Source organism: Cyprinus carpio, chromosome A25 (assembly GCF_018340385.1).
Source record: "Cyprinus carpio isolate SPL01 chromosome A25, ASM1834038v1, whole genome shotgun sequence".
Lineage (NCBI taxonomy): Eukaryota > Metazoa > Chordata > Actinopteri > Cypriniformes > Cyprinidae > Cyprinus > Cyprinus carpio.
The window spans coordinates 17804413-17817507 of NC_056596.1; the positions used below are offsets into that span (position 1 = coordinate 17804413).

The 13095-nt window shown below is 36.1% G+C and overlaps 1 protein-coding gene across 1 annotated transcript; it reads left to right on the forward strand.

The window, feature by feature from the left end:
- The first annotated feature begins 2076 nt into the window (after window positions 1-2076).
- Window positions 2077-12232, forward strand: LOC109053324 (E3 ubiquitin-protein ligase AMFR). Its single transcript, XM_042715765.1, has 13 exons — window positions 2077-2938; window positions 3027-3119; window positions 3982-4146; window positions 4475-4627; window positions 4724-4764; window positions 4847-4979; window positions 5142-5275; window positions 5893-6003; window positions 6086-6276; window positions 7392-7495; window positions 7586-7720; window positions 7832-8019; window positions 10051-12232. Exons 1-13 carry the CDS (start codon window positions 2696-2698, stop codon window positions 10226-10228), a joined length of 1869 nt encoding a protein of 622 aa, XP_042571699.1. The 5' UTR covers window positions 2077-2695; the 3' UTR covers window positions 10229-12232.
- Window positions 12233-13095: the final 863 nt, after the last annotated feature.

The following is a 13095-nucleotide window of genomic DNA, read 5'->3' on the forward strand; positions in this document are numbered from 1 at the left end:
GTATTCTATTCTATCAGTTTAAATGCTTCAGTTTCTATTCTATTGTATTCTATTCTATCAGTTTAAATGCTTCAGTTTCTATTCTATTGTATTCTGTTCTATCAGTTTAAATGCTTAAGTTTCTATTCTATTCTATTCTATTCTGTTCTATTCTATTGTATCAGTTTAAATGCTTCAGTTTGTTTTGATATTATATTATGTTAGGCCTATATTATAAACCTAATAAATAATTGACCTTGTTTTTTAATGGAGTCTCTGCTCATCAAGGATGTATTTATTTTATCGAAAATACAGAAGAAAAAACAGTAATATTGTGAAACATTATTGCAATTTCTAATATTGGTTTCCTGTTTTAATATACTTTAAAATATAATTTATTCCCGAGGAGCAAAGCTGAATTTTCAGCATCATTACTCCAGCCTTCAGTGTCATATTATCCTTCAGAAATCATTCTAATATGCTGATTTACTATCAGTGTTGAATATGTTGTAATGCTTAATATTTTTACTTATTTTTGGAACATGTGATACTTTTTTCTTTGATTCTTAGATTAATAAAAAGTTAAAAAGAACAGCATTTATTCAAAATAGAAATCTTTTCTAAATATATGTCTTTATTATCACTTTTTATCCATTTAACACATTCTTGCTGAATAAAAGTATTAATTTCTTTAAAAAAAGAAAAAAATTACTGACCACAAACTTTTTAGTAGTGTATATTGTAACACAAAATTTCTATTTTGAATAAACACTGTCCTTTTTAACTTTTTATTTATCAAAGAATCCCCAAAAAAAATCACATGTCCCCAAAAAATATTAAGCAGCACAACAGTTTCCAGCACTGATAATAAATCAGCATATTAGAATGATTTCTGAAGGATCATGTGACACTGAAGACTGGAGTAATGATGCTGAAAATTGCTTTGCTTCATAGGAATAAATTATATTTTAAAGTATATTAAAATAGAAAACTTTTATTTTAAATTGCAATAATATTTCACAGTATTATTTTGTGTAAATAATATTCAGTAAGTTTTATCAGGTAATCTAAAATGTATATCATTTAGTCACGGGTCAAATCAAATACAAATAGCACATTAAAGTTAAAAGTTACACACTTTTTTTGTGTGCGCGCTGTACAGGTCTGGTATAAACGATGTTTTTGCACAGGTGGCCGAAATGTCCGCCCAATAGAGAAAAGTTTTGCTCAGCAAGAAAAAAAATTAGAGGGAACATTGTTGTTTTTTAGAAGTTGTTTTATATGTGCGATAAATTGTGAAAAGTTTTGCTCAGCAAGGAGGATGCATTCAATCCCCCCCAAAAAACTGAGCATATCAAATGTGAATGTAAGATATTGACCAGTCACTTTTTGATTCAGTATGTGCCTTAACCAGACAGGCCTTTTCATTATCCTTTTGGAATCAATTGTCTCCAGTTTTCTTCTTTTGATTGTAAATGTAAAATCTACTCTTGGAATTATGATAATCATAGGAAGCTTAGAATAAATTATTTAAATATGCAGCATTGAGCATATAAAGCACAATCGCATGTTTGAATCAGTTAGGTGTTCACTGTAAAGAACTGTTAGCATTTCAGTAGACAAGTTTCTCATACTTTTACCATTGCTTGATAGTCTTTTGAAATGTCTTTGTATTTATGAATTTCTACTGAACATAAAATACATTTTATGAAAATTTTCAAGGACTCCTAGTTTTTTTTTTTTTTATTATTATTAAAAATAGATTATATATATATATATATATATATATATATATATATATATATATATAATAGGCCTTAATGAATTAAACAAATTAATTTAAATTCAGCCATATAGTGTGCTTGTGCCCCAAACAAGTACCATAGACTATAACAGGTATTGGTTTGTACCAGTAACTTTTATTTAATCAACAACAAAATATTAATAACAAAAAAAACAAGCTTTTTTGTTATTTGACTGTGGTTATGATGGTTATGTTTTGTAAGGGTAATATGGCTTGTAGTCATAGGTGCTATTTATAATGTTTCATACTTGTTTACGTGGGAAGCCCAGCCTGCTGTCACATAATCACCGGAAGTTCAGCAGTATGACGTCAGAGAGGCAGCGGAAACAGGTATGAGGGACAGAAAGTACCAGAAACGGCCAGAGAAACAGATCTAAACCTGATATTTCTCAGTTTCATTTAAACCAAGCAGATCTCAGACTGATCGTCGAGCATGATGGGACGGATTTAAAGACCGTCCGATGAGTCTCTGATACCGTGTGTCGTGTTTAAATCAGTGCGTAGCTGAAGCAGGTTAGCGTTCATGCTAATTTAAAATACCCATATGTTCTGGAAATATAAACATTTATGTTACGAATTCTAAGAGTTGAACTGTACTCGCCGTAATGGGGTTTAAACACAATACATGACGATATATTGTCTTTTGGAGTTAGTTTAGAGTCCCTCGCACGTAACGTAAACAGAAAAGGACACGTAGCGTTAGATAACGTTACACAGAGCAGTGACTGTATTTACATGAACACATCTTTTCTGTTCGGCCTTCTGAAACAGATCCTCATATTTATTTGTATTTAAGAGGAGTTTACTTTTTTGTGGAGAACTTGTGATCTATAAAAGGACACCTGGTTTCTTCTGGACTGGGATTGGTTTGGACACGTATCCCTGTGAAGTCTACACTGAGAAGCAGTCAGGATGCCTCTGCTGTTTCTGGAGCGCTTCCCCTGGCCCAGTTTACAGACATACACAGCCCTGAGCACGCTTCTGCTGGCCGGGACCATCTTGAGTGCCTACAGCACGGTCCGAGACTCAGAGCCCCCCTCTACACGGACGGAGGACTCACACAGAGCACCTGAGGAGCAGCTGGAGCTGGAGCAGCCGGACACCGTGGCCTCTAGTGTGCGGCTGTTCCTCATCACGGACAGTCTCTTCGTCTGGGTGTGTGAGACTTGAATGTTGTCGTTTCAGAACCCACAAGGGTTGCTCCGTGACTTTATTTCTGAAAGCAGCTGTCATGTTCCCGCAGGTGATGGTGAACACGGCGTGCTGCATCCTCATGTTAATAGCTAAAGGGATCCAGTGCATCGTGTTTGGACCGCTGAGAGTCAGCGAGAAGCAGGTAACGTTAGGACTCATTTATGAGGAGCACACTGTTGCACATGACCATAAATCATCCAACAGCAATATAAAAAAGCTAAATATTGTATATATATATTTTTTTTTTAATTTAAGGCAATGTTTATATTTTTAATAACAGTTAATTATAATAACAGTAAGGCAATAAAATACAGTCCATGTTTGTGGCAACACTTAAATGAGAAAAACTGACATTTTAACATATTTTTGACACATCCAGAAGTTATTTTGTCAGTTCCTTATAGCCTTATAAATAGATACATATAGTCAGTCTTAATTATCATGTTTTTTTTTTTTTTTTTTTTTTTTTTAAGAAATTAACACTTGTATTCCACATAGATGCATTACATTGATTAAAAGTGACAGTAAAAAAAATTCCACAAAATATTATGGATGTAATATAATATTAAGCAGCACAACTGTTTTCAGCATTGTTAATAATCAGAAATAATTCTTCAGCAGCAAATCAGCATTTTAGAATGATTTCTGAAGGATCATGTGACACTGAAGACTGGAGTAATGATGCTTTGATCACAGAAATGAATTACATTTTAACTATATGTTAAAATAGATAAGTTATTTAAAATTGTAATGATATTTCACATGCAATTTGATTATTATTAATGCATCTTTGATCAAATAAATGCAGCCTTGATGAGCAGAAAATACATATTTCTACCGCAAACTTTTGCACACTAGTGATCATTTTTATATGTTCCTGTAGATTTTAAATGTGCAACATATAATTGGTTTATTAAATTTTAAATTTGTATGGCATGCATTGCAGATTTAGCATTGTTTTCCACCGTAATAATATCTTTATGTGCTCTTCTCTGTCTGACCAGCATCTGAAAGATAAGTTCTGGAACTTCGTCTTCTACAAGTTCATCTTCATCTTCGGCGTGCTGAACGTGCAGCGGGTGGAGGAGGTGGTGCTGTGGTGTCTGTGGTTCTCCGTGCTCATCTTCCTTCATTTGATGGTGCAGCTCTGCAAAGACCGCTTCGAATATGTGAGCAAAACGTCTTTACCACATCAATAAACACAAATGCTCACGAAGACTGGAAGCTTTTATTTATAGAAGTACTATTAGACACATTCATTCAGGAAGCCTTTTACTTTACATGACATACTTTGTCTTTGATCATTTCCTGTTTTGACAAACATTCCCATTTGCTGTAGTACAAAAAAAAGAAGAAATATCATTTTAAAAATCACAATTGCAAGATTTATTTTGGAGAATCTCTGTATGGTTAATATTTTAATGTATATTTTTATTTGCTCAAAATATTTGATAATTTCATTGATATATTTCTGTTTGGTGTTGTTCTCTCTGGCAGCTCTCGTTCTCTCCCACTACTCCGATGAGCAGCCATGTGCGAGTGTTGGCTCTGCTGGCGTCTGTTCTGGTGTGCTGTGGCGGTCTAGCAGTGCTCAGCGCTCTAGTCGGACATCATCACGGCATGCACACTGTTGCTTTCATGGCAGCCGAGGTAAGAACACTTCACAAACCTTTCTAGCGACTGTAAGGAGGACACATCACAACTACATGAATGAATGAACCCCAAACCTTGTCTCCTGTCCTGCAGTGTTTGCTGGTGACGGTGCGCACAGGACACGTCATCATACGGTGTGTGCTCTGCTTTTAAGAATACAGTCAGATGTGTTCATCGTGAGGGAGCAGAAGCATGAATCTGATCTGTTATTCACAGGTATTCTATTCACTTGTGGGACCTGAACCATGAGGGGACCTGGGAGAACAAGAGCTCGTATATCTACTACACAGACTTCATCATGGAGTTAGCCATCCTCTGCCTAGACCTGATGCATCACATCCATATGCTGGTGAGAAACATACCATGTGTGGCCCATCAGTCGCAAACATCCTTAGAGGCGCACATGACTTCTTTTCTCTTCTCACGGCTGCGTTTCGTCTTACGATGAGAGTTTTTGAATAGTTCAGAGTACCTTTATGATCGTGTCTTCTTGTTTCTCACTCCCTTGCAGCTCTTTGGGAACATCTGGTTGTCCATGGCTAGTCTTGTGATCTTTATGCAGCTGCGCTATCTCTTTCACGAGGTGCAGAGAAGAATCCGCCGCCATAAAAACTACCTGCGTGTTATTGACAATATGGAGTCCAGGTGAGGAGCCGAATGCGCTTCAGATCTACTAATAAAACAACTGCTTCTCTACAGGCGTTGAATCATATCGCACAACTGTTAAGTAGAGATGCTGAAGTAGATAACCTGCGGCGTAATGGGTAAAGTCTGTGGCTAGTAACCAGATGTCTGCACAAGACATCACCTTTGGCCTTTGAAATGAGATCTTACTCTTGATAAGCTGCTTTGTATTCATTGTCTGCTACATGACTACTTAGTTACATTGTTATAGCTAATGAGGCTAACTCGCCAGGTCATATTTCCCTGCACAATTAGAAATTATACGTGTTAACAATAGATTGTTTAAATTGCTAAATGATTTTCAACAGTAATAATGAGAATGTAATTAAATTCTCAAAAATTCTAAAGTTTGGGTTCAGTAATTAAGAGTATTAAAATTAATAGTATTAAACTTTTTTTTTTTCATGTTAGAGACTTAATTGTCATGAAAATAATTAATTTCCACAATGCAAAAATCCTTAAAGTTGTAAACATAGGCTTCATGTGTATGATATGTTTCAGTGTGTTATGAATCAGAAGTGAGCAGGCTGATAAAAAGCAGACCTTGTGTGTTGACATGAACACCTCTCCTTGTGCAGGTTTGCTGTGGCAACGTCTGATGAGCTGCTGGCTAATAACGATGATTGTGCCATCTGCTGGGATTCAATGACTACAGCACGCAAGCTGCCCTGTGGACATCTTTTCCATAAGTGAGCAATAACCAGCTATTGTCAGCACTCTAGTGTTCTAATATTTAAAACGTTAGTCTGACCGTTAATGCTTTATGTTCAGTTCCTGTCTGCGCTCTTGGCTGGAGCAGGACACTTCCTGTCCCACGTGCCGTATGTCACTGAACATTAATGAAGGCGTGAGGGAGAGAGAGGAGGGCCAGAGGGTGCCGCTGGATGATAACATAGCTGCTGGACCGGGAACAGAGGCCCGGCCGCACCTCAACCAGCATAACCACTTCTTCCACTTTGATGGTGAGGTGCTTCTTTACATATTCACGCCAAATCCAGACCATTTACTGAAAGTTAGTTATAGCAGTGGCTCCTTCAGAAATCATCTTCTTTAAGACATCATCACCAGAAGCTAATCAGTTGAACTGATATCAGCCTATCATATGATTATCATTAACTTACATAATGCCCATCCAGTGCTGAGCAAGTTGATCCGCCCTGATAAACAACCGTGAACAAAGGTTAGCCAATCATAGCAGAGTACATTTACAAACTGAAGCCTTATTGATACAATAGCAAAAAGCCTGTTTAAATGGATAGTTCAGAAGATGGATATATATATATATATATATATATATATATATATATATGACACTCGTCTGGCCCACATATAGATATAGATAGATAGATAGATAGATAGAGATACATATATATATATATATATATATATATATATATATATATATATATATATATATATATATATATATATATATAGACGCAGTGAGATCCAGGTTGAGTCCGAGATCAATTTTCAAATAAGGAAAAACTATTTTATTAAAAAATAACCATCATGATCAGTCAGATGTTGCGGATAAAAATAAAAACATAACTAGTTTTGTGGATAGACATGGTTTTCACACCTTTAGAACAAATACAGCAAAACTAGCACTTTCAAATATCATATCTTACATATTACAAAAACACTGTTTCTGGAAAAGAACATCTAGAAGTGTTAATGACTAATTCTAAGAAACATTATTACTCAGGCAGAAGTTGAAAGATGTCAAATATCTAACAAAACACCAGTAAAGAAGATATATATTTCAAACTTATATGAAATGTGCATGACATACATATTATTGGAGAATACTACAAATATTACATATACACATAAATCAAAAAAACTAAAAGATAAACATAAAGGAATGAACAGCAATGAGTAAAAGTTGAATATGAATATATGATAATGAGAAGGAAAAATCTATATATAATAAATCATAAATGGATACCTCGATATGAAAATCAAACAAAATATAACATTGATTATTTGGATGTTCCAAATATATTATTAATATTTTTAATAACGGTAATTAAAGCATCATGTGAGATATTAATCTCCGCTCGTTCACGCTCAGGGTCCCGCATTGCCAGTTGGCTGCCAAGCTTCTCTGTGGAGGTCATGCACACCACCAGCATCCTTGGTATCGCACAGGCCAACAACTCGCAGCTCAATGCCATGGTGAGTCCTCCTGCTGGCGTCCAGCGTGTTTACAGACAGCCTCGTCTGTTCTCCACATGTTAGAAACCTGGCTTTCCTTGGATTTCACAGGCCCATCAGATCCAGGAAATGTTTCCTCAGGTCCCTTACCATCTGATCCTGCAGGATTTGCAGCTTACACGCTCTGTTGAGGTCACCACCGATAACATCCTGGAGGGTAGGATCCAGGTGCCTTTCCCAACACAGGTGAGGTTTACACCTCTACCAGAAGGTGTTTATTAGCTGCTGAAATCATATGTTGTTTGCATGGAAACAACAAAAACACTGCTAATTTGAAAGCATGTTTCTCTCCTCTAGACTGTGGAGCGTACACCCATACAAGTAAACACTGCTTCTGAAGAGTCCGCGGGTGCCAGCAGTTCAGAGGTGGCTGCGCCTGAGGCGGAAGACTTTGAGGTGCGGGGGAGCCGCTTTTCCAAGTCCGCAGATGAGAGGCAGAGGATGCTAATGCAGAGGAAGGAGGAGCTACTCCAAAGAGCGCGCAGGTGAATCTCCCTATAACTCCTTAACAGGTCTGAGCTGAACCATCTCAGGGCTCCCGACTGCGACCAAATAGTCGCATTTTGCAACCATTTTTCTTTTTTTTGTAAAATTGTAATCTAATTATATTTAAAATTAATGCGATTTCAGTAAAGGCGCATCCAACCAGTCTCTGTTTTTATGAGAAACATCAAACGGCAAACAAAACTGAAAGCATAACGAAACGCTTATAGTGTAGAGCCTGGTTTATGCTTGATGATTAGGTATTGGTTTTTGATATATGAAATTGAAAATTGTATTGAGTATTGGGTGGATGGTTTTTGGTTTAAAGTAAAGTAAAAGACTGCTTCTTGAACCAGAGAAGGTGAACATGATGGTGTTCTTGTGGGAAAAAAAAAAAAGCGCTGTCACTGACAGCAAGTTTAGTTTTACTTTTTGTTTTAATTTTGAAAAGGTTATCTTTGCCATTAACTTACGTTACACTATGGAGGCTCTTTTATTTTTTATTTATTTATTTATTTTTTTGATTCCTCAGTGTTCTGTAATTTATTACTCTGTTTATAATACAGCATGTGGTGTATGCCATGCCTCATCTTATTCATTTTTGTTAAACATTTTGTAAGCTTTGAAAGAAATAAAAGATTGCGACCAAATCATGTGCTTGTGCGACCAACAGAAAAAGTTATTCTCAAAAGAGCGAACAGTGGGAAGAATGAGTCTGGAGCCCTGTATCTTTTCACTGTCAGTGTCATTTGCACATGACTGTTGAATTTCGCCCCCTAGTGGCAGTTGCACAGAACTCTCAAACTGATTGTGCTGTAGCTTTTAACTTTAGTTTATTCACCATGGTTGAATTAATGTATGAATATATCCACAAAAACACAAATGTCCAAAAATATGTATGAAAGAAATCACTGCAGATTTTCTAGGTCTAAGAAATAGTGTTTGAAGAATAACATTTCATTGGGAAAATACTAGGGGTGTAATGGTTCTCAGTAAAAAATCGAACCGTACCGTTCTCCACCCAAGGTTCGGCACACACTTCACCACTGTTCAACTTAAATCTGACAACGCATCTGTAATATGGCTTGTTAAAAATAACACGTAAAACAGACATAGTTCGGCTAATGTATGTTTCTGTCGATGGATATGCATTCTGGCTTCCTGATACATTACAACAACAGCAATGAACAAAACAAAACCAAACCAAAAAAAAGTGGACAAACCAGTCACTCTTTGTAAACTTAGTTCAATGCGAGTGCTGTATGCGTGCGAGTGCTATATGACCAGTCATTGATGCCGTCATCACCCGGGTGTTGATAGCGCAGGTGAGACCTGAACAGCACACGTTGCTATCTGTTTAACCTAAACACATTTAAGCCTTGCCAGTTTAAACATTCAAGAGAATGAGAACTCGCGCACAGAGAGAAGATTTGTGTGTGAGCTCATTCGAAGTGCTAAACCTGTGTCTCAGAGTGTCTTTTACTTAAATGGACAAAATCACACAAAAATTATGTCAACATGCCTGTCTTGATGAGGATCCTAGCAGACAGTCGGTTGAACGTACGGTATCAGTGTACTGGATCTGTGCATTGACAGTTTTTAATGTTAATCAAACAATTTGTTGCTTGTAGTTAGATTATTTGTTCTTATTTTCTTTTTTATTTGACAATATAGTCCTTTGTCCCTAAACATAGCACATACTGAACCGTACTGAAACCGTGATATAAACCAAACCATGAGTAATTTGAGCCACTGCACCCCTAGAAAACACAAGTAAAACTTATCTGATTAGATTGTCACATTGCGTTGGGTGGTCAAATATGCTCTAGCTGCAAAAGTTCAAATATTTTAACACAAACAAAGCTCACATCGGGTCTGAAAAATCTGCATATGGTTCACACAACACTGGAACTGCTCTCTGTTGGAAATATATGACTTCCGGTGTGTCATTTCAGACATAGTGAAAAGTGCCCCAAGGCTTTGGTTTAGGTCCATTTAAATTTTAGTGTGACACTCTGTTCTCTCTTTGTTAGACGTTATCTACACAAAAAATCTGATGAAGGAGATGTGTTTTCTGCTCCTGCTGCTGATAATGATGATGCCATGCCCTCCATGGAGGATGAAGACTCAGATTCATTGACCTTGAGGCGCAGAAGAATGGCGGCTGCAGCCGAGAGACGCATGCAGAGGCACGAGCCTCCCCCATTTTGAGTCGAGCAAAAACATGGATGATGCCTGTGGTACGGCCAAGCTGTCATACAATTTTGGGCTGATCAATGCACATTTGTGCTAGATGCAACCATATATGTATATGTACCCATCAAACATTTCAGTGAAATAATATATGTCGTCATTGCCGCACCAGTGAATTATAGTAAAAATTTTGGCAAGCATCAAATAAAAGAAAAAGACACATTCAACTTTCATTTATGTTTCTTCCATAGACAAAATCATTTTTAAAATGTTAGTACCTAAACAAGAGCATGGTTTGGACAGCTGCTCACATATGTTAAAAACGAAATGAATAGAAAAAGTTTTGGTTCCTGAGTTTGAATTTCTTTTCACTTTTGGAATGCCTCATTTCTTAAATGTCTTTGTACGAATTGGACAATTTTAACAATATTATGTTGATTACTAACAGTTCAATTCTAGAGCTTAAGAAACAAACAACATGCTGGAATTTAGAGTTTTTCTTTCGCCAGAAAATATCCTTACAATTTTGCTGCTATTTAGCATTTGAATCTGTATTTAAGTCAGTTTGGTTGGCTCATGTGCTCCAAAAGAGACAATCTTGCGAGTTTGAGCATACAATCTCATGTGCTCCCAGCATTTGAGTCTCCGAAGACCGTTAAAAAGCAAAGTGGCATAGATCCTAGTGTCTGTCCTCTCATTGTTGTGACAACAAATTGCTCTGTGCATCATTTAGTCACATGATCATTTAGTTCATTTAGTCACATGATCTTGCTTCTCTAGTGTTGTCATTCAGAACAGCCATGCTTTTTTTTTCATTTATCTTTCATTCTGAACTTATACTGGAGGTTATATAGTGAGGAAATGTTTCCTTTCCTCTCTCTGTTTTGTGCTACAGTAAAAGAGAAGGGTATGGTCCTTAGTCAGGGTAGATGTTCAACGTTGTCCTGTTTTAATTTTCATAAAACTTTTTAATTTGGTTCAAATTAAATGAATCATTTACCCTGACTAAAGACCTTTTCAATAGGTTATTTAAACTTAACAATAGGTTATTTAAACTTAACAAACACAATTATGGTTAATAGGTCAGTTTTGTAGCTTTTTGTTGTCAGGGTTTTATTGTGTTTGTATTTGAATGGTTTGTATTTGAATAGACCTTTATTTGTCAGCGTACTAATGTACTAATGCCTAAAAATGCTTGTTTTTTACTGGCACATGACATAATGAATTTTTACAGGATAATTTGGCATGGATGCTGCAAACAATTCAGAATCTTGCATGTTGAGTTTGAAGTGAACAAGCTTTTCATGTAATAGCACGTGACTTTTAATTTGCATTTGTCTTCTGTTAAGAAAAAAAAAATCAATCCCAACCATAATAACCATGGCCACTTATACAGATTATTTAATCAAGAACTTATTGGCTTTATGGCCTGTTTGTCGACCTCAAAAAAAAAAAAAAAGTACATCTTCAGAACTGACTCTGATGTTTTACACTGTGAATCTATTCTATCAAATATTTTTAGCGTCATACATGGACATTTTTTTTTTTTTTTTTACCTTTCATGTGGACGTCTTTTTCTATGCATGAAATCACTGACTGTTGTGTTCGTATTTGTTTTCCTGATCAACTTTCCCAAAGACTCTCCTAATGATTTACTTTAATGAAGCTGGTTATTGTGATTGTAATGACTGCAGGTCGATGTAGAATATGTTTGTTTTGGTTGCACTGATGCACCTTTCAGCAGTATTTCTTAATAAAAACAAAAAACAAAAATTGTATTCATGAAATCCACTGGAATGATTCAGATAATAATACATGATTTGGTTGGTGGTCATGCTGTTTGCTGGAAAGCAGAGAGAAGTGTTCAATTGCTTTATGTACACAATTCATTCATTTGTGCCTACAGTGGATCAATAATGCTTTGATTTGTGTAAATATTTTTGTAATAAAGATTGTAAAATACATGTGAAATGACCCTGTACAAAATAAAAGTCACAGCTGCTTTAGAAGCTTTTACCCACATTTTCCAGTGTCCCAGTTTGTTTTCTGTTGAGTTTGAATGAAAACACAAAGAACATAAAAAATGCATTACAGCTGGCAACCCTGAAATACAATATTCTGATTTTGCACTGGTAAAGTCTGAAGAAAAGTACGCATTTCTTTATTTTTTAACTATTATTATTTCTATGATAATAGAAAACACTTATTTTAAATTGCAGTAACATATCAAAACTGTTTTATACTAATATTGTTATATTTTCATTTAATTTCTATTTATTTATTTTAAGTGCAGCCTTGGTGAGCATAAGAGACTTTTCCAACAACATTAAATGTTTTAGATACATAATTATTTTTCTAAATCACTGCTTTTGACACGGTTAACCACCAGATGTCAACCCTATTGGCAGAGGGCATCTCAGGAGCCATGCTCCAGAGGTTTGAGTCTTACCTCTCAGACAGGTCCTTCAAGGTATCTTGGAGGGGCTGAGGTGTCCAAGTCGCAGCATAGCAACTAGCTACTGGTCTTGGAGGGGCTGCCACTTCCTCACTGTCTACATGGCATCACAGGCTTCCAAGGGCACTCTGAAAAAAAAAAAAATTCAAGGCCCTGGAAAGTTTTTGAAAATAAGCATACATAGATACAGGTCCTTGAAAGTTCATGAATTTATTTTGTACAAGAAGTTTTCTGGAGAAAAAAAAAAATCCATAATATTCCCTCTGGTCCGCTTATGTGTTATTTCGCCAACACTTCATAGCCTATGCCTATTACTTGATTTACGTTAGTTACGTGCATTATGTTAAGTGTTTCCCGCGTAAGGTTCTATGTGTTGTACATTGCCATGACTTTCACACGAACACGAAACTACTAGGATGGTACCTCAAAG

What these genes read in the sequence shown, in the direction of transcription:
- LOC109053324 (XM_042715765.1), top strand. Translation starts at nt 2,696, where the DNA reads ATGCCTCTGCTGTTTCTGGAGCGCTTCCCCTGGCCCAGTTTACAGACA. An exon ending in GCAAAGACCGCTTCGAATAT is followed by an intron (nt 4,147 to 4,474) that starts GTGAGCAAAACG and finishes TCTCTCTGGCAG; the next exon opens with CTCTCGTTCTCTCCCACTAC. An exon ending in TGCATCACATCCATATGCTG is followed by an intron (nt 4,980 to 5,141) that starts GTGAGAAACATA and finishes ACTCCCTTGCAG; the next exon opens with CTCTTTGGGAACATCTGGTT.